This window comes from Acipenser ruthenus, chromosome 46, assembly GCF_902713425.1.
Source record: "Acipenser ruthenus chromosome 46, fAciRut3.2 maternal haplotype, whole genome shotgun sequence".
In the NCBI taxonomy this organism is placed as follows: Eukaryota; Metazoa; Chordata; class Actinopteri; order Acipenseriformes; family Acipenseridae; genus Acipenser; species Acipenser ruthenus.
This window is the reverse complement of record NC_081234.1, coordinates 5315097-5341280: the sequence shown is the minus strand read 5'-3', so window position 1 is coordinate 5341280 and position 26184 is coordinate 5315097. Positions and strand designations below refer to the sequence as shown.

Genomic DNA, 26184 nt, shown 5'->3' with positions numbered 1-26184 from the left:
AGGTGTTGTTTAACTTTTACATTACATCTCTACAGGGCTGACCCTATAACCTTTACATTACATCTCTACAGAGCTGACCCTATAACCTTTACATTACATCTCTACAGGGCTGACCATATAACCTTTACATTACATCTCTACAGAGCTGAGCCTATAACCTTAACATTACATCTCTACAGGGCTGACCCTATAACCTTTACATTACATCTCTACAGAGCTGACCCTATAACCTTTACATTACATCTCTACAGGGCTGACCATATAACCTTTACATTACATCTCTACAGAGCTGAGCCTATAACCTTAACATTACATCTCTACAGGGCTGACCCTATAACCTTTACATTACATCTCTACAGAGCTGAGCCTATAACCTTTACATTACATCTCTTCAGAGCTGACCCTATAACCTTTACATCTCTACAGGGCTGACCCTATAACCTTTACATTACATCTCTACAGAGCCTACCCTATAACCTTTACATCTCTACAGAGCTGACCCTATAACCTTTACATTACATCTCTACAGAGCTGAGCCTATAACCTTTACATTACATCTCTTCAGAGCTGACCCTATAACCTTTACATCTCTACAGGGCTGACCCTATAACCTTTACATTACATCTCTACAGAGCCTACCCTATAACCTTTACATCTCTACAGAGCTGACCCTATAACCTTTACATTACATCTCTACAGAGCCTACCCTATAACCTTTACATCTCTACAGAGCTGAGCCTATAACCTTTACATTACATCTCTACAGGGCTGACCCTATAACCTTTACATTACATCTCTACAGAGCTGACCCTATAACCTTTACATTACATCTCTACAGGGCTGACCATATAACCTTTACATTACATCTCTACAGAGCTGACCCTATAACCTTTACATCTCTACAGAGCTGACCCTATAACCTTTACATTACATCTCTACAGGGCTGACCCTATAACCTTTACATTACATCTCTACAGGGCTGACCCTATAACCTTTACATCTCTACAGAGCTGAGCCTATAACCTTTACATTACATCTCTACAGGGCTGACCCTATAACCTTTACATTACATCTCTACAGAGCTGACCCTATAACCTTTACATCTCTACAGAGCTGACCCTATAACCTTTACATTACATCTCTACAGGGCTGACCCTATAACCTTTACATTACATCTCTACAGGGCTGACCCTATAACCTTTACATTACATCTCTACAGGGCTGAGCCTATAACCTTTACATTACATCTCTACGGAGCTGAGCCTATAACCTTAACATTACATCTCTACAGGGCTGACCCTATAACCTTTACATTACATCTCTACAGGGCTGACCCTATAACCTTTACATTACATCTCAACAGGGCTGACCCTATAACCTTTACATCTCTACAGGGCTGACCCTATAACCTCCCCTTTTTTGTAGAAATCACATCTTTATATGGGCAGCAATGTGGAGTAGTGGTTAGGGCTCTGGACTCTTGCCCGGAGGGTCGTGGGTTCAATCCCAGGTGGGGGGGACACTGCTGCTGTACCCTTGAGCAAGGTACTTTACCTAGATTGCTCCAGTAAAAACCCAACTGTATAACTGTAATTGTATGTACAAATAATAATGTGATATGTGTATAATGTGAAATAATGTGATATCTTGTAACAATTGTAAGTCGCCCTGGATAAGGGCGTCTGCTAAGAAATAAATAGTAATAATAATAATAATTATATGGCTGGACCAGTTTATTATTATTATTATTATTATTATTTATTTCTTAGCAGACGCCCTTATCCAGGGCGACTTACAGTCGTAAGCAAATACATTTCAAGAATCACAGTACAGTACGTTTATGCTAACGTAGTGAAAAAAATTAAGCTGACAAATAATTTTTGATTCAAAAACACTTTATATACAAGAAAGGTATACCTCCAATACAATCATATAAGCACAAGATTTAAACTGACTTTGGACAAGGCCTCAGTACAGCTCAGTGCATATGTTTGTATTAGAAAGCACGGATATCCATGGAGTCAGTTCAAAAGAGATGAAAAGACTGACAAATCTTTACAATGTTTGATATTTATACCTTTGTTATTATTATTATTTATTTCTTAGCAGACGCCCTTATCCAGGGCGACTTACAATTGTTACAAGATATCACATTATACATTATTGCACATTATACAGATATCACATTATTTTTACATACAATTACCCATTTACTGGAGCAATCTAGGTAAAGTACCTTGCTCAAGGGTACAACAGCAGTGTCCCCCACTGGGGATTGAACCCACAACCCTCCGGTCAAGAGTCCAGAGCCCTAACCACTACTCCACACTGCTGCCCTTTGTAAACAATTGTTGACTCCACTCCCATTTGTCTTACTTCTGTCCAATGATAGGGGTTTCCACTCTATCTATCATTGCACACTCCCTCTGCGGGGGAAAAGGGGAGGGAGGGGGGGTTGCATACCACATTGTACCTAGCAGGGCGCATCCATCTTGTCTTTCAGTTCCCCTCCCCCATCTCACACTATCTCTGCTAATCTGCCTTTTGGCGTTTAGCTCAGACACCTATCTGTGACTTTGAGTCGTGTTAGGCTATGCAATACTGAACATAGCTGGTTTTGCCGATGGGAAATGAAAGAACTCGAAACCTACACAATACTGTATAGTAACTTAATATAAACGCATATTAAAGCAACTGAATTAGTAAGCACATTAAAACCACTATAAAAACACATTCACACACAATTTAAACATAATGATTAAAAACAGCTTAACTATAAAAGACACACATAAACATAATGTAAAACTAATAATTAGTAAAAAAAATAATTAATAACATAATTAATACCTCATGCAGAAAGCCATCACTACACTAACTTGGCCTTTTTTGTACATATGAAATGTTTTTAAACAGATATATTATACATTCAGGGAAATATCTGAGATGGGTGCATTTATTTTACAATGACACAAAAATGTGCTACATAAAGGTGACCTTTGACTTTTGAGTAAGGTACTTTTTCAGATTCGACTGTAGACTACAGATAAAGCCGGCTTCAGCCCCAGTTTGATATTAGAACGAGATGAGATTGTTTTACAGACTGGTTTTACGGTGCTGATGGAAATGTAGTTAAACTTAGGCTGTTTTTTTCCCCACAGAATCAATGTTAAAGTAAGGATGCCTACCCAAGTTACAGGTTCAACACGATAGGAAAGAGCTGTAGACAAGCACCTATCAATTGACAATAAACAGAACATAAAGCAGTGAAAATTTATAGCGTTTTTTTGAAGGGGCGGGAAGTCTGGGAACTGAAATGCACCTGGACTGTAAACAGAGTTTAAGTCTTCCTTCCCTTGTCTACCTGAATTAACGTTGCTTGTTACATTTGTATGTGTGAGTGATTTTTAATCAAAATTCTAATTTCAACTTCTACCCATTGTGCACATCGGAATCATTTAATTTACATTTTTTCCAGTTCAATATTTCTTTATTTCCATGTTTCATTAAAAAAAATAAAAATTATATGGAAGAGCATTCATAAAAAATTGAAAAACCAATAAAAAAGGAAACTTACTCCAGTCGTGGGTTCTAAATCGAAACTATGTAAATAAGTTAAACAAAAGTTATGCACATGATTACATGAACATTTTCCATATAAATGCACTATAGATTCAATTTTTTTTGCTGAAAAGTTGATATCAGTTAAAAAGCAAGTAGCTTCAAAGTCTCTGAATCTGCTTTTAACTGGCATTGAGCTTCATTCGAGCTTGGCTGGAGAATCCTAAGTGAAGGCACTGAAGCCTTCCTTATTCCATTCAAATCACGTGACAGTGTGAACTTTTCAGTCCCCACGTACTCTACATTTATACAGACGAAGAGTAGATGAGGCTGAGAGTTCAAGGGTCACATTGTCTCATGACTTGAAAGGATGGCTATTCAGTGCTGGCACTTAGGATTCCCCAAGCAAGCTCAAAGCCAGGTGATTTAGAGACAAATTATAATAATTCAGTGCTGGAGGAACAGAACCCCAGTAATGACATGTGAAAAAAAGGAATTAAAATGACATTGGAAGGTCATTTAAATTGGAAATATCACCAGCTGCGTACATCCGAGACTTGAGCTCCCCTCCCCTTCACATCATTGGCTGTCAGCATCCCCTCTTCATGTTTTGTCAAGCAAAGCAGAAGTCACCCTTCTTTTGTGCAGTGTGAGCAGGCCCGGATGAGGCCTAGGCAAACTAGGCAGCCTCCTAGTGCGGCAAATTTAGAGGGGCAGCAAAAAAAAAACACGGTAACTGGTATTGCACTGAAGGATCCTATCCAAACACGCTCTTTCGCATGGTATGGAGTGATCGATAGTAAATTGCTTTTGTTCAATCTATTACGCTGTTCTGTAGAGAAAACTGCTTTATAGAGACCCTAAGTTTCAAGAAGTAAGCTAATAGGCAGGCATTGATTTTTGCTGTCAGTACAAGAATTTAGTAAGTTCATAATTTAAACTTATGGGAATTCACAATATTTTGACAATAAATACCAATGATAATAAAATGTGTTCAATTCTGTATTTTACCTATCATTTATTTTATTTATTTATTGCATTTATATAGCGCTTTTAATACAAAAATATCGCAAAGCACTGTACAGTACATTACAAAAAGCATTTACATTTATACAACACAATACCTTTGTATAAAGGACCCCAGGCATGTCACACACACACAACTGCTACATATTAAATAGCATATTTAAAAAACAGTATATAAAAAAAAATGTTAAATAGCAGAAATTTAAAAGTTACATTAAAACCCACTAAGATAAGAAAGCCGTTTTATAAAAGTATGTTTTTAGTCTTGACTTAAAAACTGTAACAGTCCCAGCTTCCCAGACGAAAGAAGGAAGGGCATTCCATAATTTAGGGGCTCTGCATTAAAAAGCTCTTCCTCCCGTTTTCATTTTGTTGACCCTAGGAATAACCCTTGGGATACCAGAGAGAAGTGTATTACAGTAATCAATTCTAGATGAAACAAAGGCATGCATTAGTCTCTCGGCATCAGATACAGAAATAATTGGTGTAAGTTTGGCTATATTTCTCAAATGGTAAAAAGATACTTTAGTAAGTTCGCTAATATAAGCTGACATCCAACACTTGATGTCTGCAAGACAAGCAGCAAGTAACTCCCAGGCAGAAGTATTTCCTGGCTTTAGGGACAATTATAGCTGGGTATCACCCACATAGCAATAGAATTTCACTCCATGTGTGAGGATAATATCACCTAACGGTAGCATATGCAATGAAAATAACAACGGACCTAGAACAGAGCCCTGTGGAACATCGCAGACAACTTCAGACCTTTCAGATTTTGCCTCCCCATAGAGACAAACTGAAATCTATCAGAAAGATCATTTTTGAGCCAGTGTCTGGTTACCAGTGAGACACTCCTTCTGAAGACACTATTTGGCATAATAGCGGGATAGGCTGAGACAGTTCAGGTTTACAGACTCCCGTCATCACCATCAACAGACAGGCGTGTCGGGTTATTCAATTGATCCATGATAAGCCGTTCGTGTATCTCAATTACAACTGAGAAATATATTAATAACAATGATAAACTTGTGAAGTACTGTATTTCGTGTTTCTGTATTTGCTGCACATACAGACGTGCTCAAATTTGTTGGTACCCCTCCACAAAAAACGAAGAATGCACAATTTTCTCTGAAATAACTTGAAACTGACAAAAGTAATTGGCATCCTCCATTGTTTATTCCATATTTAATAGAAATCAGACTTTGCTTTTGATTTTTTATTCAACATAATATTGTAAATAAGAAAACAAATGAAAATGGCATGGACAAAAATGATGGGACCGCTAACCTAATATTTTGTTGCACAACCTTTAGAGGCAATCACTGCAATCAAACATTTTCTGTAGCTCTCAATGAGACTTCTGCACCTGTTAACAGGTAGTTTGGCCCACTCTTCCTGAGCAAACTGCTCCAGCTGTCTCAGGTTTGATGGGTGCCTTCTCCAGACTGCAAGTTTCAGCGCTTTCCATAGATGTTCAATAGGATTCAGATCAGGACTCATAGAAGGCCACTTCAGAATAGTCCAATGTTTTGTTCTTATCCATTCTTGGGTGCTTTTAGCTGTGTGTTTTGGGTCATTATCCTGTTGGAGGACCCATGACCTGCGACTGAGACAGAGCTTTCTGACACTGGGCAGTACGTTTCGCTCCAGAATTCCTTGATAGTCTTGAGATTTCATTGTGCCCTGCACAGATTCAAGGCACCCTGTGCCAGGCGCAGCAAAGCAGCCCCAAAACATAACCGAGCCTCCTCCATGTTTCACTGTAGGTATGGTGTTCTTTTCTTTGAAAGCTTCATTTTTTCGTCTGTGAACATAGAGCTGATGTGACTTGCCAAAAAGCTCCAGTTTTTACTCATCTGTCCAAAGGACATTCTCCCAGAAGGATTGTGGCTTGTCAATATGCATTTTAGCAAATTCCAGTCTGGCTTTTTTATGTTTTTCTTTCAAAAGTGGAGTCCTCCTGGGTCTTCTTCCATGGAGCCCACTTTCGCTCAAAAAGCGACGGATGGTGCGATCAGAAACTGACGTACCTTCACCTTGGAGTTCAGCTTGTATCTCTTTGGCAGTTATCCTTGGTTCTTTTTCTACCATTCGCACTATCCTTCTGTTCAATCTGGGGTCGATTTTCCTCTTGCGGCCGCGCCCAGGGAGGTTGGCTACAGTTCCATGGACCTTAAACTTCTTAATAATATTTGCAACTGTTGTCACAGGAACATCAAGCTGCTTGGAGATGGTCTTGTAGCCTTTACCTTTACCATGCTTGTCTATTATTTTCTTTCTGATCTCCTCAGACAACTCTCTCCTTTGCTTTCTCTGGTCCATGTTCAGTGTGGTGCACACAATGATACCAAACAGCACAGTGACTACTTTTCTCCATTTAAATAGGCTGAATGACTGATTACAAGATTGGAGACATGTGTGATACTAATTAAGGAAACTAATTAGTTTGAAATATCTCTATAATCCAATTATTTATTATCTTTTCTAAGGGGTACCAACAAATGTGTCCAGGCCATTTTAGAATATCTTTGTAGAATAAGCAATAATTCATCTCTTTTCACAGCTTCTTTGCTTTATTCTATGACATACCAAAGGCATGCAAGTATAGATGATAAAATAGCTTTTAATTTCATCACTTTTCAGGAGGAATGAAGCATTATTTCAATGAGCTGTAAGGGTACCAACAAATTTGAGCACGTCTGTACAAACGGCATTTGCTGCCTTCATGTTTATAGCCTTCGTGTTTACCCTTAAGAAAAAAGAAAAAAGGGTATGCATTGGGACTTGTGCAAGTATTCTAAAAGCATTAAGTAAGTTTATTAACAGTGCCAGTGAGACTAGCTTTAAATACTCAAAATAGTCTGATTGAGCAATTTCCAATATTCATCTTCTGGCTCAAAAAGCCAAGAGTCTTCATGTTGCAGCCCTGCCCAGTTGGCCTCGTCAGTGGAGATCCAACGACCTTTCAGTGATTGAAGGTCTAACGCCAGGCAGAACAGGTGGCCGAACCACCAGCTATCACTGCACTTCACAGAGAAGCACACGCTGTGTCACTGGACAACAACAGGGACTTCCTTCCCGAGCCAAGTCATGCAAACAGTGACACAGCAGCTGTGTCAATAGACATGCTGTCTGGCTATTAGAAAAGGATCTCTAGGAGTCAGGAAGCTAATGGAGTATAAAGTCGTACATTTACAGCTTTTGGGAACAGATTCAAGATTGTGGTGATCAGAACTTCAGTCTGAACTGATCCAAAACTTTTTTTTTTTTGTAATTTGTAGTGCTCACCATTCTTTTTAACCAGTTGTACAAAAGGGATGGGAACCAAGTGTATTAGCCTTATTCACAAAGCTCTTGAGTTGAGTTTTTTTCTATTATTATGGATAAAATTATATTTGTGAAACTGTTTTAGACTGTTAAACTGGTCTAGGCTGTTTTAAACTGGTCTAGGCTGTTATTAAAGTGGTCTAGGCTGTTACTAAACTGGTCTAGGCTGTTATTAAACTGTTATAAAAAATGTAAAGGTGAATTTCCTAGGATCTTGTTGGCCTGTCATTAACTTAACTTCTGTTAAGAAGTTAAGTTAATAGGCATAGGCACTGAATAGGCTGAACTCATCTAACATTGTGTTTATAGCTTAAAAAGTCAAAGTAAATATATGTTACAATTACAAATACATTGTGTACTAAGTTGCTGTGTTGGATGGTGAAGAGACACAGGCAACGCTAACCATTTTGGAGACTAAATGTTATTAGTATGTTATGTTATGAGGACAGCAGTGTGGAGTAGTGGTTAGGGCTCTGGACTCTTGACCGGAGGGTTGTGGGTTCAACCCCAGTGGGAGACACTGCTGCTGTACCCTTGAGCAAGGTACTTTACCTAGATTGCTCCAGTAAAAACCCAGCTGTATAAATGGGTAATTGTATGTAAAAATAATGTGATATGTGAAATAATGTATAATGTGATATCTTGTAACAATTGTAAGTCGCCCTAGATAAGGGCATCTGCTAGGAAATAAATAAAATAAAAATTAGTATGCTGTTAGAAAGGCAACCCAATGTTGATATTTAATTTTAAAAGCTGAAACCAAAATTATAAAACTGGATGCTCTTTGAAAAAAAATGGGAGCTATTCATATTAGAATAAGGTGGAGAATTATGAATAGAAAATAAACAGTTTCTGTTGCCAATTCTATAGGTACCAATACCTTACTTTTGCTTGATAACATATCCCTGGTATCCAATGGTAACACAGTATAAGGTTGCAGCAAGATTGCATTGTTTTTCTCATTGTCCCTCCTAGGTAATTCTCTGCTGCTGAACTCATCCATGCAGCCTGACCTGGCAGTGAGCCGTACCTACAGTGGAGCGATCTGCTTTCAGGACCCCATGGACAAGGAGCTGATGACCGAGTCCTCCTTGTTCGACCCCTTGCCAGACATCAAGGTCAAAGTTCAAAGTTCGTTCATGGTGTCTCTGGGAGTTGCGGACCGAGCCGAGTATCACGTCAAGGCTCACCCCGAAACCTTCCCCAGGGTGGTCAACAGAGACTGCAACACCCTCAATGGCATGAATGAAACACCGCTGCACCCGAGCCTGTCCACTGTGCCCTCGAAACCCGAGCTCAGAACAGTTGGCATATTCGGGCATCTGGGTGGACGGCTGGTGGTCCCCAATACAGGTGAGCTTCAGAAATCTGAGATTAACTTTTGTAGCTTTTTCAGACCATAGTAGGATTTTGATGATTTTTATGCGTGAGCCTTTATTATATATCTGCAGCGCACTACTAATAGTACTTCCAAATACATGTTTTATAGCAGTCACGTCAAACACATACCGGTACACTTCTACCAAACCAAGCCATCAAAGAAAAAGCAATTTAATACAAAGCCTATTCACCTTGGGGTCGGCAGTTCGAATCCAGCCCGTGTCAGTAGTTGATTAAAGGTTATTTATCGGACGTCTGTTTGATAAGGTTTTCTGGATCCAGACAAGGTCTTCTGTAATGTAATTTTTTGTTTGAAGCAGCAAAGAATCTGTTGAACCTCTGTGCTGACAAAAACCTTGTGCTAAGTAACTGTGCTCTCTGAGGTCCAGACGGATGCAAGGTGTACTGTTCCGTGAAGCAGATTGAGCAGGTCACAGAAATCATAAAGGAAGAAGCCCTACAGTATGTGACTGGAATACAGCACACACTTTTACTCACCAGCATCACCACAGCAGTAAAGATAATTCTTTATTCTAAGCTTGATTTATATTCTTTCAGATATATCATTTTTCTGGAACAAACCACTTACAGAGGTCAATAATAATGTTATTTCTGGATAGAAAATCATATTACTGTGTAGCCAGTTAGAGGAAAACACCTGATATTTATTCTTAACTGACACCCTTTTTTCTTCTCATTTCTTACCACGCCCCTTGTATCTTGGGGGTTGTCTTATTTTGACTCGATCTGGATGTCCTGAGGACTCACACCATTGGGCCAGCTTATTTTGGAGACTAATTAATCGTAACAGAAAACTGCATTCTTACGATAGCAGTTTGGACATGTGCTACAGCCTAACTCTAATATTTACTGTATATATGTTCTAATATATAACAAAAGCTGCTATGTTTTGCTGAGCTTTGTTAGGGTGCATTTACGTTTCATCATTTCCATCCTTTTTTTGTTGTTATTTTATCATAGTTTTATCACGGTGGCTGTTTGAAGTTATCTCTTTACTGTTAACAATGCGCCCTGGTGAGTGTAACAGGAGTAGAGGTCTGCTTGGGCTAAATTTAAAATCCGATCCAAACCCGACCTGACCAAACAAAATCCAAACCCCACCTGAGCTCGAGACCTTTGAAATATTTGCAGACCTGACCCGACCCGACCATCTCCACAAATATCTTCCTAACACACTATTGCAACTAAGTACATCAGTGTAGAGTATTCCCGCTTTCCAGTTAAAACATAAATAATTAATCATATCTCATTAACTTCCTTTCCTAGTAATCCAACACTGCATGATTTAAAAAAAGACAACAACAGGCTTCTTCAAAACGCTGTTACCATAAATAGTCACACAGAAAATTCTCTTGCAAATTCGCATACTCATTTTGGTCAAGCCGATTTCTTATAAAACCACTAAATTAACGTTCAACAACAAATACTACACCACAACTATGGCTTTTAAAACAGCTGCAGAGATGAATTTCCACATGGACTTTTATTATCGCTGAATACAACAATGTCGTAGATTTAGATGCACCTTTCCAGCAACGGAACTCTCCACTGCTACACATTCTCCTGTTGATAGGTTTTATTTTCCTCCATCAGCCTATATACAGATGAACCCGCTTTCTATCATGATTGCCATGCGAGCATACTTCTTGGTGACGTTGGTGTTTTGCAACTGAACTGTATCCGGTTAACACCGCCACGCAGCATTTGTTGTCAGGCTGCACAAAATGTCAGTTTATCAGCTGAGATTATCATTGGTTTTTAGTTGCGTTAGAAATTAATTATATCGTGTGGTAACTTAGTAAAGTCCGGCGACAGCCCAGGCTGCACAAAACGAACAAGCAGGTTTGTGAAACGATATTACAGAGGTAATTTCTCAAATAACCTATGGTGCATGGTGAGTGGTTTTTCAAAAATCGTGAAGCAGGAAGTGAGTTTTAGGAAGCACTTGCACACAGAGGAAGCAAAAAAATACTCACTTAAAATTAAAAACGCCATAATCCACTCACTGATAACACTAACACGACCTGAGCTGAGCTTGAACCATAATATACAAACTACATCTGACCCGACACTTAGCGGGTGTCAAGTCCTGTCGGGCTCGGGTGGAGAAGTAAGGCTCTAAACAGGAGTGCGTCTCAAGGCTGTCCCTCTTCTATCACACTTTGCATCTGTATCAGCCGGTGCAAGGATTGGGCTCCCCAAAGGATAATTGGTCAGAGCGGCATTTGCTGTGCAATGATTTAGGAGCTCCTACAGGCGGCTCTGCTGTCAGATCAGATAAAAGCATGTCAGGGTAGCAGGTGTTTTTTTTAATGAAAGCTAACTGGTGTTGTCAAGTTGAAAATGCACATGGCAGTGCCTGCATTCTCCCAAACTCACACCATGGCCCCGGCAGTGTCTGCATTCTCCCACATTCATACCATATCTCACCAGGCTTTTCAACCCCATTTCAAACTCAGCACCTCAATAAACTGGTTGATTATCCCCCAAGGGGGCTGAAATCCCCAGTGACAGGGATGTAGTGGAGGTGTTCATACGTACATGTTGCACATTTATACATATAGCTGGAAAACCGCTGTTACAATTGGGGATGAAAATTGGTATTAACATTATTTAATATAAGTTATTGAAAGTATGATATTACTGGTGTCTGTCCATACATTTATCCATCTGTGTTTCACACATTTGTGCATAGCATTGTATCAGATTGCTGTTAAGTGGCTCACTGGTGTGAGTCTTATTGTGTGGATTAATACAGAATGATTTGGTCAATACAACAATGAGTCAAGCAATAAGAACAAGGTATCAATGCACATAATTACCAATTTCAGAGACAAAAGAACTCTGCATAAGCCTTTTTATACCTAACTGGTTACATCAGTTTTCAATTTTTTTTTTTTTTTTCTGTTTCCCAATATAGTTTGGTATCCACTCAAACCAATTCTTGGTAATAAACATACTCACGATTAATGCAATTGACACACACACCCTGTTAATAAGATATATTACTAGAAGAGAGTACAGTAGAAGAGTACAAGACACCAACAACCTCCATGTAGCACATCCAAATAGGCAGTAACTTTCCACAAGCTTGCCTTTATGTTTAGAACTTACAAAATGTGAATCGAAAAAAAAGAATACACAGAGTATAGAAACATATCAAACAGAAAAACATTATGAAACAGCACCTCATCTCAGCATGGTGATTAAAACATTACGAAACAGCACCTCATCTTCCAGCATGGTGATTAAAACATTATGAAACAGCACCTCATCTCAGCATGGTGATTAAAACATTATGAAACAGCACCTCATCTCAGCATGGTGATTAAAACATTATGAAACAGCACCTCATCTCAGCATGGTGATTAAAACATTATGAAACAGCACCTCATCTTCCAGCATGGTGATTAAAACATTATGAAACAGCACCTCATCTTCCAGCATGGTGATTAAAACATTATGAAACAGCACCTCATCTTCCAGCATGGTGATTAAAACATTATGAAACAGCACCTCATCTTCCAGCATGGTGATTAAAACATTATGAAACAGCACCTCATCTTCCAGCATGGTGATTAAAACATTATGAAACAGCACCTCATCTTCCAGCATGGTGATTAAAACATTATGAAACAGCACCTCATCTTCCAGCATGGTGATTAAAACATTATGAAACAGCACCTCATCTTCCAGCATGGTGATTAAAACATTATGAAACAGCACCTCATCTTCCAGCATGGTGATTAAAACATTATGAAACAGCACATCATCTTCCAGCATGGTGATTAAAACATTATGAAACAGCACCTCATCTTCCAGCATGGTGATTAAAACATTACGAAACAGCACCTCATCTCAGCATGGTGATTAAAACATTATGAAACAGCACCTCATCTTCCAGCATGGTGATTAAAACATTATGAAACAGCACCTCATCTTCCAGCATGGTGATTAAAACATTACGAAACAGCACCTCATCTCAGCATGGTGATTTAAAACATTATGAAACAGCACCTCATCTCAGCATGGTGATTAAAACATTATGAAACAGCACCTCATCTTCCAGTATGGTGATTAAAACATTATGAAACAGCACCTCATCTTCCAGCATGGTGATTAAAACATTATGAAACAGCACCTCATCTCAGCATGGTGATTAAAACATTATGAAACAGCACCTCATCTTCCAGCATGGTGATTAAAACATTATGAAACAGCACCTCATCTCAGCATGGTGATTAAAACATTATGAAACAGCACATCATCTTCCAGCATGGTGATTAAAACATTATGAAACAGCACCTCATCTTCCAGCATGGTGATTAAAACATTACGAAACAGCACCTCATCTCAGCATGGTGATTAAAACATTATGAAACAGCACCTCATCTTCCAGCATGGTGATTAAAACATTATGAAACAGCACCTCATCTTCCAGCATGGTGATTAAAACATTATGAAACAGCACCTCATCTCAGCATGGTGATTAAAACATTATGAAACAGCACCTCATCTTCCAGCATGGTGATTAAAACATTACGAAACAGCACCTCATCTCAGCATGGTGATTAAAACATTATGAAACAGCACCTCATCTCAGCATGGTGATTAAAACATTATGAAACAGCACCTCATCTTCCAGCATGGTGATTAAAACATTATGAAACAGCACCTCATCTTCCAGCATGGTGATTAAAACATTATGAAACAGCACCTCATCTCAGCATGGTGATTAAAACATTATGAAACAGCACCTCATCTTCCAGCATGGTGATTAAAACATTACGAAACAGCACCTCATCTCAGCATGGTGATTAAAACATTATGAAACAGCACCTCATCTCAGCATGGTGATTAAAACATTATGAAACAGCACCTCATCTTCCAGCATGGTGATTAAAACATTATGAAACAGCACCTCATCTTCCAGCATGGTGATTAAAACATTATGAAACAGCACCTCATCTCAGCATGGTGATTAAAACATTATGAAACAGCACCTCATCTCAGCATGGTGATTAAAACATTAAGAAACAGCACCTCATCTCAGCATGGTGATTAAAACATTATGAAACAGCACCTCATCTTCCAGCATGGTGATTAAAACATTACGAAACAGCACCTCATCTTCCAGCATGGTGATTAAAACATTATGAAACAGCACCTCATCTCAGCATGGTGATTAAAACATTATGAAACAGCACCTCATCTTCCAGCATGGTGATTAAAACATTATGAAACAGCACCTCATCTCAGCATGGTGATTAAAACATTATGAAACAGCACCTCATCTCAGCATGGTGATTAAAACATTACGAAACAGCACCTCATCTCAGCATGGTGATTAAAACATTATGAAACAGCACCTCATCTTCCAGCATGGTGATTAAAACATTATGAAACAGCACCTCATCTTCCAGCATGGTGATTAAAACATTATGAAACAGCACCTCATCTTCCAGCATGGTGATTAAAACATTATGAAACAGCACCTCATCTCAGCATGGTGATTAAAACATTATGAAACAGCACCTCATCTTCCAGCATGGTGATTAAAACATTATGAAACAGCACCTCATCTTCCAGCATGGTGATTAAAACATTATGAAACAGCACCTCATCTTCCAGCATGGTGATTAAAACATTATGAAACAGCACCTCATCTTCCAGCATGGTGATTAAAACATTATGAAACAGCACCTCATCTCAGCATGGTGATTAAAACATTATGAAACAGCACCTCATCTCAGCATGGTGATTAAAACATTATGAAACAGCACCTCATCTTCCAGCATGGTGATTAAAACATTATGAAACAGCACCTCATCTTCCAGCATGGTGATTAAAACATTATGAAACAGCACCTCATCTCAGCATGGTGATTAAAACATTATGAAACAGCACCTCATCTTCCAGCATGGTGATTAAAACATTATGAAACAGCACCTCATCTTCCAGCATGGTGATTAAAACATTATGAAACAGCACCTCATCTCAGCATGGTGATTAAAACATTACGAAACAGCACCTCATCTTCCAGCATGGTGATTAAAACATTATGAAACAGCACCTCATCTTCCAGCATGGTGATTAAAACATTATGAAACAGCACCTCATCTCAGCATGGTGATTAAAACATTATGAAACAGCACCTCATCTCAGCATGGTGATTAAAACATTAAGAAACAGCACCTCATCTCAGCATGGTGATTAAAACATTATGAAACAGCACCTCATCTTCCAGCATGGTGATTAAAACATTACGAAACAGCACCTCATCTTCCAGCATGGTGATTAAAACATTATGAAACAGCACCTCATCTCAGCATGGTGATTAAAACATTATGAAACAGCACCTCATCTTCCAGCATGGTGATTAAAACATTATGAAACAGCACCTCATCTCAGCATGGTGATTAAAACATTATGAAACAGCACCTCATCTTCCATCATGGTGATTAAAACATTATGAAACAGCACCTCATCTTCCAGCATGGTGATTAAAACATTATGAAACAGCACCTCATCTCAGCATGGTGATTAAAACATTATGAAACAGCACCTCATCTCAGCATGGTGATTAAAACATTATGAAACAGCACCTCATCTTCCAGCATGGTGATTAAAACATTATGAAACAGCACCTCATCTCAGCATGGTGATTAAAACATTATGAAACAGCACCTCATCTCAGCATGGTGATTAAAACATTATGAAACAGCACCTCATCTTCCAGCATGGTGATTAAAACATTACGAAACAGCACCTCATCTCAGCATGGTGATTAAAACATTACGAAACAGCACCTCATCTTCCAGCATGGTGATTAAAACATTATGAAACAGCACCTCATCTCAGCATGGTGATTAAAACATTATGAAACAGCACCTCATCTTCGAGGTTTGTGTGCGGACGGACGAAAGCGTTCCGACCATTATTTCCGGTCTCATAAAGTGTAGCTGGCATGGATGGGGAAAGCCTGTGGAAATGTGGCTGGAGCCTTAATAAGGTCATTGTTTAATAGGTAATTAAGGCTCCAGTCATAGTATAAAAGACCCACTCCGGACTCAGAGCGGAGTAGAGTTTAGTGGAGATAAGAGTGAGAGCGAATGCTACCAGCCAGCGAACAAAGGTACTTGTTTTTGATAATAATTGTTTGTGTGTGTGTGTGTGTGTGTGTGATTTTACTTTGGCCAATGTGCCCTTTTCTTTTTGTGTGTTTTGTTTAAATCTTTATTTTTGTATTTAATTAAAATACGAGTGCAGCCGCACCGTTTTCCCCCCCCGTACCATTTGTGTTATTGTTTCATTTCGCTGGTCTGACATCACCCCTGCAGCCCTCACTGTCACAATGCCTCAGTATGCTTCTCCCTCATATGTTCTCTTTATCTTTCAGGAGTGAGTCTGCTGGTACCCCATGGGGCGATTTCGGAGGATACTCCCTGGGAAATGTACATGATCGTTAATCAAGAGCACTCAAGGTGAGTTCCACAACCCAAATCAGCTCCTCCAGTTAGGGGAGGCTTCACCCAGAGCCTCTGCTCAGGCAGCCGCTATTCAGTCCTATTCACAAAAATAAATTAGGTGTCAAACATTGTGTTTATTTCCCGGATAGCACACTCTCGAGCCATGTGTGCTTGGTGTCTCTTGCATGAGCAGCAGCCCAGACTTGCTAGGCAACACTGAAAACGTCCTATACTCGTATCACAAAAAGACAGGCACTGCCCTGTAATTAAAGGAATGCTTCCAAAGGATTTTATTACTTTTCTCCTTCAAGTAGGCTTACAGCGATGGTTATGAAACTGCATCCCTGTGTAGTAGTTTAGAATATCAAGCTGCCTCCATGACATAGCCAGAAGGGTGTGAGTTTCATAGCCTCCTTGCTGTGTAGTGCATATTTATGAAGATATAATATTTAACATTCATACCTCAATATCCTAGGCCACCCCCCACTGTGTATGGCAAGCCAAATTATCATTTAGAGATATCTCAAAGAGATATCTGTAAAACATTTCCAGATATCTTACATTGAATTCCAGATATCTTTAATTTTGCAGTTTCTAAAATTAATTTAAAGATATCTGTAAATAAATTTGAGATAAGGAAAATGTTGTATATTGTTGTTTTGAAAAAAAAAAAACATTCTTAATTAACAGATAATAATCAGTATTGTTTGTTTAGACCAGACTGGCAGGGCAGCACAGCAGGTCATCTAAACTAAAACCATTTTAAATATTACGACCCTCTGTTACTAATATCCAGTCCTTTTAGAAGTAGATCTAGAATGTTGTGGGGGAAGACAAACTTAATTAACATCACAGCATCTTAAGTCTCATAGGTTAAGATTTGAAATGTCATTTTACAAAGTGCATTCAATTACAACTACTAATTTCTCCCACGGCTGTAAATTGTTCTGGAGGTATGTCAGATCAAGGTTAGAGCCCTGCGAAGTGGATATAGTGGAGTCTTACTTTGTCACTCTTTTGCATAAATCAGGAGAAGCGGTCCCCAGATTGTCATGACATTTGGTATTCATATTATTTTGCATACATTGCTGAGAAAATCATCTTCTGGGGATGTATGGAGGTGTCTGTCTGTCCGCACATCCGGCCATGTGTATGTCACACATATTTTTGCATATATCTGAAGAAATGCTTATGCATCTGTCATGAAGCTGGATATAAGTATTATTTTGCATAAGTTATTGAGAACATCACATTCTGGGGATATATGGGAGGCTGTGTGGTCCAGTGGTTAAAGAAAAGGGCTTGTAATCAGGAGGTCCCCGGTTCAAAGCTCACCTCAGCCACTGACTCATTGTGTGACCCTGAGCAAGTCACTTAACCTCCTTGTGCTCCATCTTTTGGGTGAGTGACTCTGCAGCTGATGCATAGTTCACACACCCTAGTCTTTGTAAGTCGCCTTGGATAAAGGCATCTGCTAAATAAACAAATAATAGTATCTGTATAGCTATCTGTCACACTTATATGTTTGTAAATATCATAACAAGTATAAGAATAGAACTACAACACCGTTGATGGAGGCATTAGGCATACTGTGAAACAAAAAATTGCATCTTAGCTTGTTTAACCTAGGAAAGAAAACCTGCTGCATTAAACAAGAACACGTGTTATATAGTCAGGCGATCTTGCAAATGTTCTATTCCGTTACTCAAACAAGCTGTAATTGGAAATGATTGTAATTACACTATAGAGGTAGGAGCCAATCAAAGCTGTTGGAGAAATGTACGATAACTGATGAGGATTTGTGAATATAATGACTGTGAGGCTTGTGGTTAAGGAATTTAATTGCATATTACAAAGCACGTGGCATATAATTAAGTCATTTTTTTTCCTGCATGGTTGCCCCTAGCATGCAACATCATTCTGCTCCACAAATATAAAGTTTCAGGAGGCATTTATTAGAAGTCATTATCTTTATGTATCTAATTACAGATTGTTAGTGTGCTGCAGGGGGATTTTGAATTGTGCAGTAAGGTGTACAGTGCTGCTCATGACACTGTGAACCTGGCACTGACTTAAAAGATTTAAAAAGTAGCTTCTCTTACCAACTAATCTTAAAGGTAATTCAATGATTCTCTACTAAAAGGACTGTTTCTCCTCACCGTGCTATAGTGGACCCTACTGAACAAGAGGAGCTGCCCTTTGTGCTTCAGGGGCCTGCATCCGCTCTTGAGGTCCTGGGTGTAAAGAGGCAATTGGTTTGGTCATGGAATCGGAGGATGCCCGCTGACTTTCGGTTCTCCTGAGTGAGGAATTGCTATAGTGAGGGAACATAATTGGGCATTCTAAACTGCACAAAAAACAGAGATAAAACAATGGGAAAAATAAATGGTAGCAACAGTGGTATGGGACATTGGTTGAATGGTACCACAGTGCCAGTTCCACATTTCATTGGTTAAAATGCACAGTTGCCCAAATCATAGACACCTTCAACACAGGACAAGAACCACCTGTTTCTAATCAAAACATGCCTTCAGCCACATAGCCCAAATCAAAGCCATTTTCTAATTGATTTTCAAGTCAGTGTATACAATTTAAAGCACTGTAGTGTTGTGCCGATGATCTTAATTATCCATGAATCTGTCATTTCTTGCTCAACAAAGGTCTGATATAAACAGAGTTCACCTTACAATATAGTTTTCATGCATGCTTGTAAGGGAATGAAATGGCAATATAGAACATATTTAACCAGTAACATTTATACAGAAAAACAATGCAAAAATACGTAAATGATTAATCAAGTTGTTGATGAAGAAAGTCTGGTTATCGATATTGATTTCATCCACTGATTCCTGTTTTCTAAAGTAGTGTACTAAAAAGAAACGTTTCAGTACCACTGTATTTCTTATGACTGAGTGTTAAGTTTTGGAAAAACAACAGGAAACAATAAGAAACATAGTAGACCTTCAGGATAATGGTATAACATTTCTGTCTTTTTCAGGGCAGGGTGTAGCCACGCAATCTAATCTTCCGGTACATTAACTGCATTCTACTGATCTCCAAAGCATGTAGTAATAGAGTATGTCACCTGAAATCCATTATTGTGCCGAGCAGCTTACGAAACTGTACCTTTAAAACACACAGATTCTGTGTCCCTGCTATATGGAATGGCATTTTCTGTGCAGCTGTTTTGTTCAGATAAGGATGCAGTCCTCCGGTCTCTGCAGAAACAGCAGCCTGTATTGCTGTAGAATTGAAAGATGTCAATAAAAATTAATTTCAGGATATCAGCATCTAACAAGTCCTCATGAAATTTCATAGGTTTTATTTTAGTGAATATTATTATTATTATTATTATTATTATTATTATTATTTAGTCATTTTGCAGACGCTTTTATCCTCACTGTGCTACAGCGGACCCTACTGACCAGGCACCCGCTTTATCCAGGTGTTACAGGGCAGTAAAGGGTTACAATGCAAGCTTAATATTTAAATACAGTGTAGTTTACTGTAAATGCAAATAATACTACTAAAATACAATATGCAACAAGTTAGGATTACAACAAGTTATATCTACAATGACATAGTAGTGCAATAGTGCAAGGGAAGTGCATTAGATGAGGATCCAGTAACGTGGTGCTGAGGTCAGGCAAGTCCAGTGCAGAGCAGGAGGGGCAGAGCAAGGGATCTACAAGTACAGTCTAAGCAGATGGGTCCTGAGGAGGCACTGGAAGGTGGTAAAAGACAGAGCAGTCTTGAACTTCTCCGGTAGCTGGTTCCATCACAGAGGGCAAAATATATTCTAAGGGACTGATGTAAGGATAGGCGCAGTACAAACAATTGAGACCAGGCAATTATTTTGCACTGTGGCCTATGTAAGCTTAACAGTAATGCAAATTACTCAACACGCACAAATAATGATCTGCAATCATGATGAGGGTCGCATTGAGTGCCGCCTGTACATCGGGCTGTTTAGCGGCCTCACTTATAGCCCAGAGGTGAGGTGAGTTAGGAGTACAGAGAGCAGTAGGTGCTGTATGAGATTTGTGGAGTACGAAAATCAAGCCAAACAAAAAAATATGTCAGAGGAAGGGCAGCAAAGTCCTCTTGGCGCACAGAAAAAAAAGAAAAGTTTTCTGAGGAGGAGCTGAGAGTCCTTACGGCTGAGGTCACTATGAAATGGAGTTATTTGGAAAAGCCTCAGCCAACATCAATTATGCTATCAAAGAGACCATATGGTCCTCTATAGTGGAGAAAGTCAATGCTGTCAGTGTTACCAGGAGGACAGTCAACCAGGTGATGAAAAGGTGGCAGGACCTCCAGCAGCGAACAAAAGCGAAACTCGCAATGCTGCACAGGCATGTAGCAGGAGGAGGGCAGCCATCCACATCACAGCTGACACCACACAAGAGCCAAGCATCGCCGCATCAGGAAGTGTACCAAAGCAGCCATCCTGAGGCCAATGACAAGTCTCTGAAGGTGTGTGCTTTTATACAGCTCTTAATTATTTGCTTCATTTGAATACATTTCAATATCATTTAAATTGATTAATGATGGCAAACTGCTAATTTGATAATAGGGGCAGAACGCCAGGTGAAAACCGTTGTTACATACGCCGCATTTTTCGTGATCACTAAAGTCCCACTTTACGCCAACTAAACACGTATTTTTGGCAGCAACATGGCTGTTTTGCAGCCGCAAATCCCTTTGCACGTTTCCTTACATCGGCCCATAAATATATCTGAATACATAAATGTGACGGGGGACTGCCCCGTCTTTATGATCATGGTTGGGACTGGCAGGGAGGGGGTTAAAATTCCTCCCTGCCAGAAAAACATGTGAGAATGTGGCTGATTGACTAATTAGCAATTATTGAATAATTGGGCTCCAGCCACAGGGGATAAAAGCCAGGGGAGAGGCCCTGGCTAGGAGAGAGTTGTAGAGAGAGTTCTGGAAGGAGAAGGAGTGTTTTGTTTGTGCTGTGTTTTTCTGTTCCAGTGAAGGCAACGCCCAGCCTGGAAACTTTATTTTGTAAGTTTTTGTTTTGTGTTTGTATTTTGTGTTTGAAACCTTTTTGTTTGGCCCTCGTGCTGGTTTATTTTGTATTTTTGTTTATTAAAACTTTATTTTTGAACTTAAAACTGTCTCTGAGTCTCAAACCTCGGTCAATCCTGTCACAGTTGGTGTCAGAAGCGGGATAGCGCCACCTGGAGGCTCAGAGCAGTATTTTTTTTTTCTTGAATTTTGGGAGTTTTTTTTTTTTTTTGGAAAATGGGGAAGAGCAGACAGCGGCAAAGGCAGGAGATGCAGCAGCCGAAGAAATGTAGGCTGCTGCAACAACAGCCACCCCAGCTGGAGGACCCAGCCAGTCTTTTCCCCTGGTGCTCATGGTGCGGGATGCTGGATCATCGGTGGAGGTCCCGTCCAGATGGGCCACCAGCTGACTGGTGTGGGCGCTGTGAGGTGGATGGCCACAACTGGGCAGGATGCCCCCACAATCGGGACCAGGAGCAGCTGCAAACCCCGTCCTCGGCAGCCACCCCACCACTTCCAACATCACCGCCTTCACCACCATCCCAGGAAATATGGGACTGGTTGATGCACCCTGAGGCGGACCTCTTCCACGACCTCCCCATAGTTATCAACACGCTGTGGCGTCGAGATGGGGGGAGGTGGGAAAAGTGGGAGGAACAGCATCACCCAGCGTCCTTCGTAGAGCTGGCCCTGATGGTCGTTAATTACCTGGCGATAGATATGGGAGATGCCCCAATTATTCCAATAAAGAAGGTGGAGCTGTCGTCCTGAGAGCCAGAGAGGGGTGAGCTGTCGTCCCGAGAGCCAGAGAGGGGTGAGCTGTCGTCCCGAGAGCCAGAGAGGGGTGAGCCGTCGTCCCGAGAGCCAGAGAGGGGTGAGCCGTTGTCCCGAGAGCCAGAGAGGGGTGAGCCACCGTCCCGAGAGCCAGAGAGGGGTGAGCCGCCGTCCCGAGAGCCAGAAGGGGAGGAGCCGCCGTCCCGAGAGCCAGAAGGGGAGGAGCCGCCGTCCCGAGAGCCAGAAGGGGAGGAGCCGTCGCCCAGAGAGGGGGAGCCCGAACGTCCACAGCCCGAGAGGGAGGAGCCCGAACGTCCACAGCCCGAGAGGGAGGAGCCCGAACGTCCACAGCCCGAGAGGGAGGAGCCCGAACGTCCACAGCCCGAGAGGGAGGAGCCCGAACGTCCACAGCCCGAGGGGGAGGAGCCCGAGCGGGAGGAGTCGGTGCGTCCACGGCCCGAGCGGGAGGAGTCGGTGCGTCCACGGCCCGAGCGGGAGGAGTCGGTGCGTCCACGGCCCGAGCGGGAGGAGTCGGTGCGTCCACGGCCCGAGCGGGAGGAATCGGTGCGTCCACGGCCCGAGAAGGGGAAGCCCACAGGCCTAGGGCTGAAGGGACCTGTAGGGGAAGAATACAGGCTGTTCCCGCCTCCGCCAGCAGAGGGAGACGAGCTGCTGTTCCCGCCTCCGCCAGCAGAGGGAGACGAGTTGCCGTTCCCGCCTCTGCCAGCAGAGGGAGACGAGTTGCTGTTCCCGCCTCCGCCACTAGAGGGAGACGAGTTGCTGTTCCCGCCTCCGCCAGCAGAGGGAGACGAGTTGTTGTTCCCGCCTCCGCCAGCAGAGGGAGACGAGCCGTTGTTCCCGCCTCCGCCAGCAGAGGGAGCCGGGCCGCCGTTCCCGCCTCCGCCACCAGAGGGAGCCGGGCCGCCGTTCCCGCCTCCGCCACCAGAGGGAGCCGGGCCGCCGTTCCCGCCTCCGCCACCAGAGGGAGCCGGGCCGCCGTTCCCGCCTCCGCCACCAGAGGGAGCCGGGCCGCCGTTCCCGCCTCCGCCACCAGAGGGAGCCGGGCCGCCGTTCCCGTCTCCGCCTCCCGAAGGTCTGCTGCTGCTGCCGTCGCCCCCCGAGGGTCCGCTGCTGCTGCCGTCGCCCCCCGAGGGTCCGCTGCTGCTGCCGTCGCCTCCCGAGGGTCCGCTGCTGCTGCCGTCGCCTCCCGAGGGTCCGCTGCTGCTGCCGTCGCTTGGGGTCTTCGGGAATCCTGCTTCGCCTGGGGTTGCCAGGGATCCTGCTTCGCCTGGGGTCGCTACACTATGGCCGGAGCCCCACGGAGGGGAGTTGCTGGCCATGAAGAGGGGGAGGGAGGTCAGGAGACCAGCTCCCCCAGCGGCACTTTCGCGGCAAGATAGTGTGTGGCCGGAGCCCCGGAAGAGGGAGCTGCCGGCAACGAAGAATTGGGTGATGCCGGACGTCCCACCATGGCCACCCCCATGGACACTGTGCTTCCCCCTCTTCCGGGACTGAGACTGAGGGGGGAGGTGGCCATTTAGGCCATGTTGTGCTTGGCACAAGGGGGGGGGATATGTGACGGGGGACTGCCCCGTCTTTATGATCATGGTTGGGACTGGCAGGGAGGGGGTTAAAATTCCTCCCTGCCAGAAAAACATGTGAGAATGTGGCTGATTGACTAATTAGCAATTATTGAATAATTGGGCTCCAGCCACAGGGGATAAAAGCCAGGGGAGAGGCCCTGGCTAGGAGAGAGTTGTAGAGAGAGTTCTGGAAGGAGAAGGAGTGTTTTGTTTGTGCTGTGTTTTTCTGTTCCAGTGAAGGCAACGCCCAGCCTGGAAACTTTATTTTGTAAGTTTTTGTTTTGTGTTTGTATTTTGTGTTTGAAACCTTTTTGTTTGGCCCTCGTGCTGGTTTATTTTGTATTTTTGTTTATTAAAACTTTATTTTTGAACTTAAAACTGTCTCTGAGTCTCAAACCTCGGTCAATCCTGTCACAATAAACAATGTTCATACAAACTATACAAACCCTCCTTGTAACTAGCTCCTAGTGACGAGTGTACGATTACAGCGATACCATCTACATTTTCCAGTTGCTGTATTTAGTTTCTTCCCGTTTAAGAAGGCTACTTCAGAAAAGAATCCTTCCGAATTGAGGTTGTTTTAAAAAATACCTGTAGGGGGCGTGTCACCGTAACTTCTGTGCCTTGCGTATCCCCTGGTGGGCGTTGTTAAAACGTTTAGGAGTCTTTTCAGAAGAAGCCACTGTGGTTGAAAAGGGACATTCATTAGCAAGCCTGGTAAAATAAGAATCTAAAGCAGAAACAGCAACAGAAAATAAGAGAACACACAATAGGTTATTATAGGTTACAGGTAAGCAATTGAATATCATGATGCTATCAATGGGGTTTTCTTTTCCATACATTGTACTTTTTATATTAACAGAATACTCCTTCTTCAGTAGTCCTTCCTAGTAGTCTGTGAACATTCATGGAACATTCATCCCTTTAAGATGACTCTGTGTCAGTCCTTTTCAATTTGGAGACAATCTGAAAACATATGTATTATTTTGTCAGTATTACTCCAGTTGTAATACAGTGCTTACACGGTTCTCCAGCTATCTGACACAAGGTTTAGATCCCCGCTTTGGGATCCTGCTTTGAATGCCGTTTAATACATTGGGGTGCGTCTGGGGACTGAGCAAGCAGAGAGAGCTTACGAATGATTAGCAGAGCTGTGCCATCCGAGAGTCATGAGAACCCAACCCAGATAAGGATCACAGTTCTTTAAACAGGTAGTTTACATTGTTGCTATCATTATTTTAAAAAAATACAAGAATGATGTCAGTAACATACACCCCCGCCATGGCTGGAATTTCATAATAAATGCAATCAGCAGGATGAAATAGTTGATGACTATGATGTATATAAACAAGATGTACAGAATAGAAAAGAATGACAATGAAAAGTTTAGTGAAAAGTGGTATTTAACACCTAGGTGTCATTAGGTAAGCAAATGAAGTGTTAGTAGCATGGTGAAGTCGATTAACATGCCTGCTATTCAGTATGTGGAATAACTTCTGATGTTGTGCTCTGGGCTCAACACCGAGTGTGGGGAAGAACAGTTGTCCCCTTGAGCTGGCATTAGCTCCTATCACTGAAAACCCCAAAACAACATGAAAACTTGCCGGGGACTTGATACTGGGCATAACAAGGTTCCTGTTAAAAAAAAAGAGCATCCATTGCCTGTCCTGTTGAAAATGGTTCAAACTTATCTAGATTAATCCTGTGTAATAAACCACCAGGGGTCTATCAGTTTTAACTGTGGCAGATCTTCATACCACTGCCTTTCAAATCTCTAAAAAACAAACTTGTAAACAAACTGACTTCCACACCAGAATTAGTTAAGAAGCTTCTAAATTGATCTCCAATGGAAATGCAGTGGTTCCACTGCAATGCAACAGTTATGTACTGGTACTAAGAAACTAAGAAATTGTTTTGGGGGAGTAATCTGTAAACTGATAACATTTTTCAGTAATTTAGAACTGTAAATTGGTTCCTTTTTTAGACAGGTAACGAAATGCGGTAACGGATTACGT

General features: G+C 41.5%; 1 protein-coding gene across 1 annotated transcript in view; it reads left to right on the top strand.

Annotated features, from left to right (window-relative positions):
- Positions 1 to 26184, top strand: part of LOC117397927 (netrin receptor UNC5D-like) — a 311830-nt gene that overhangs the window by 247820 nt on the left and 37826 nt on the right. Inside the window, exons 10-11 of the mRNA XM_059013539.1 lie at positions 8887 to 9264; positions 16712 to 16796. Of these exons, the coding sequence (XP_058869522.1) occupies positions 8887 to 9264; positions 16712 to 16796 (463 nt within the window). The remainder of the gene's footprint in view (positions 1 to 8886; positions 9265 to 16711; positions 16797 to 26184) is intronic.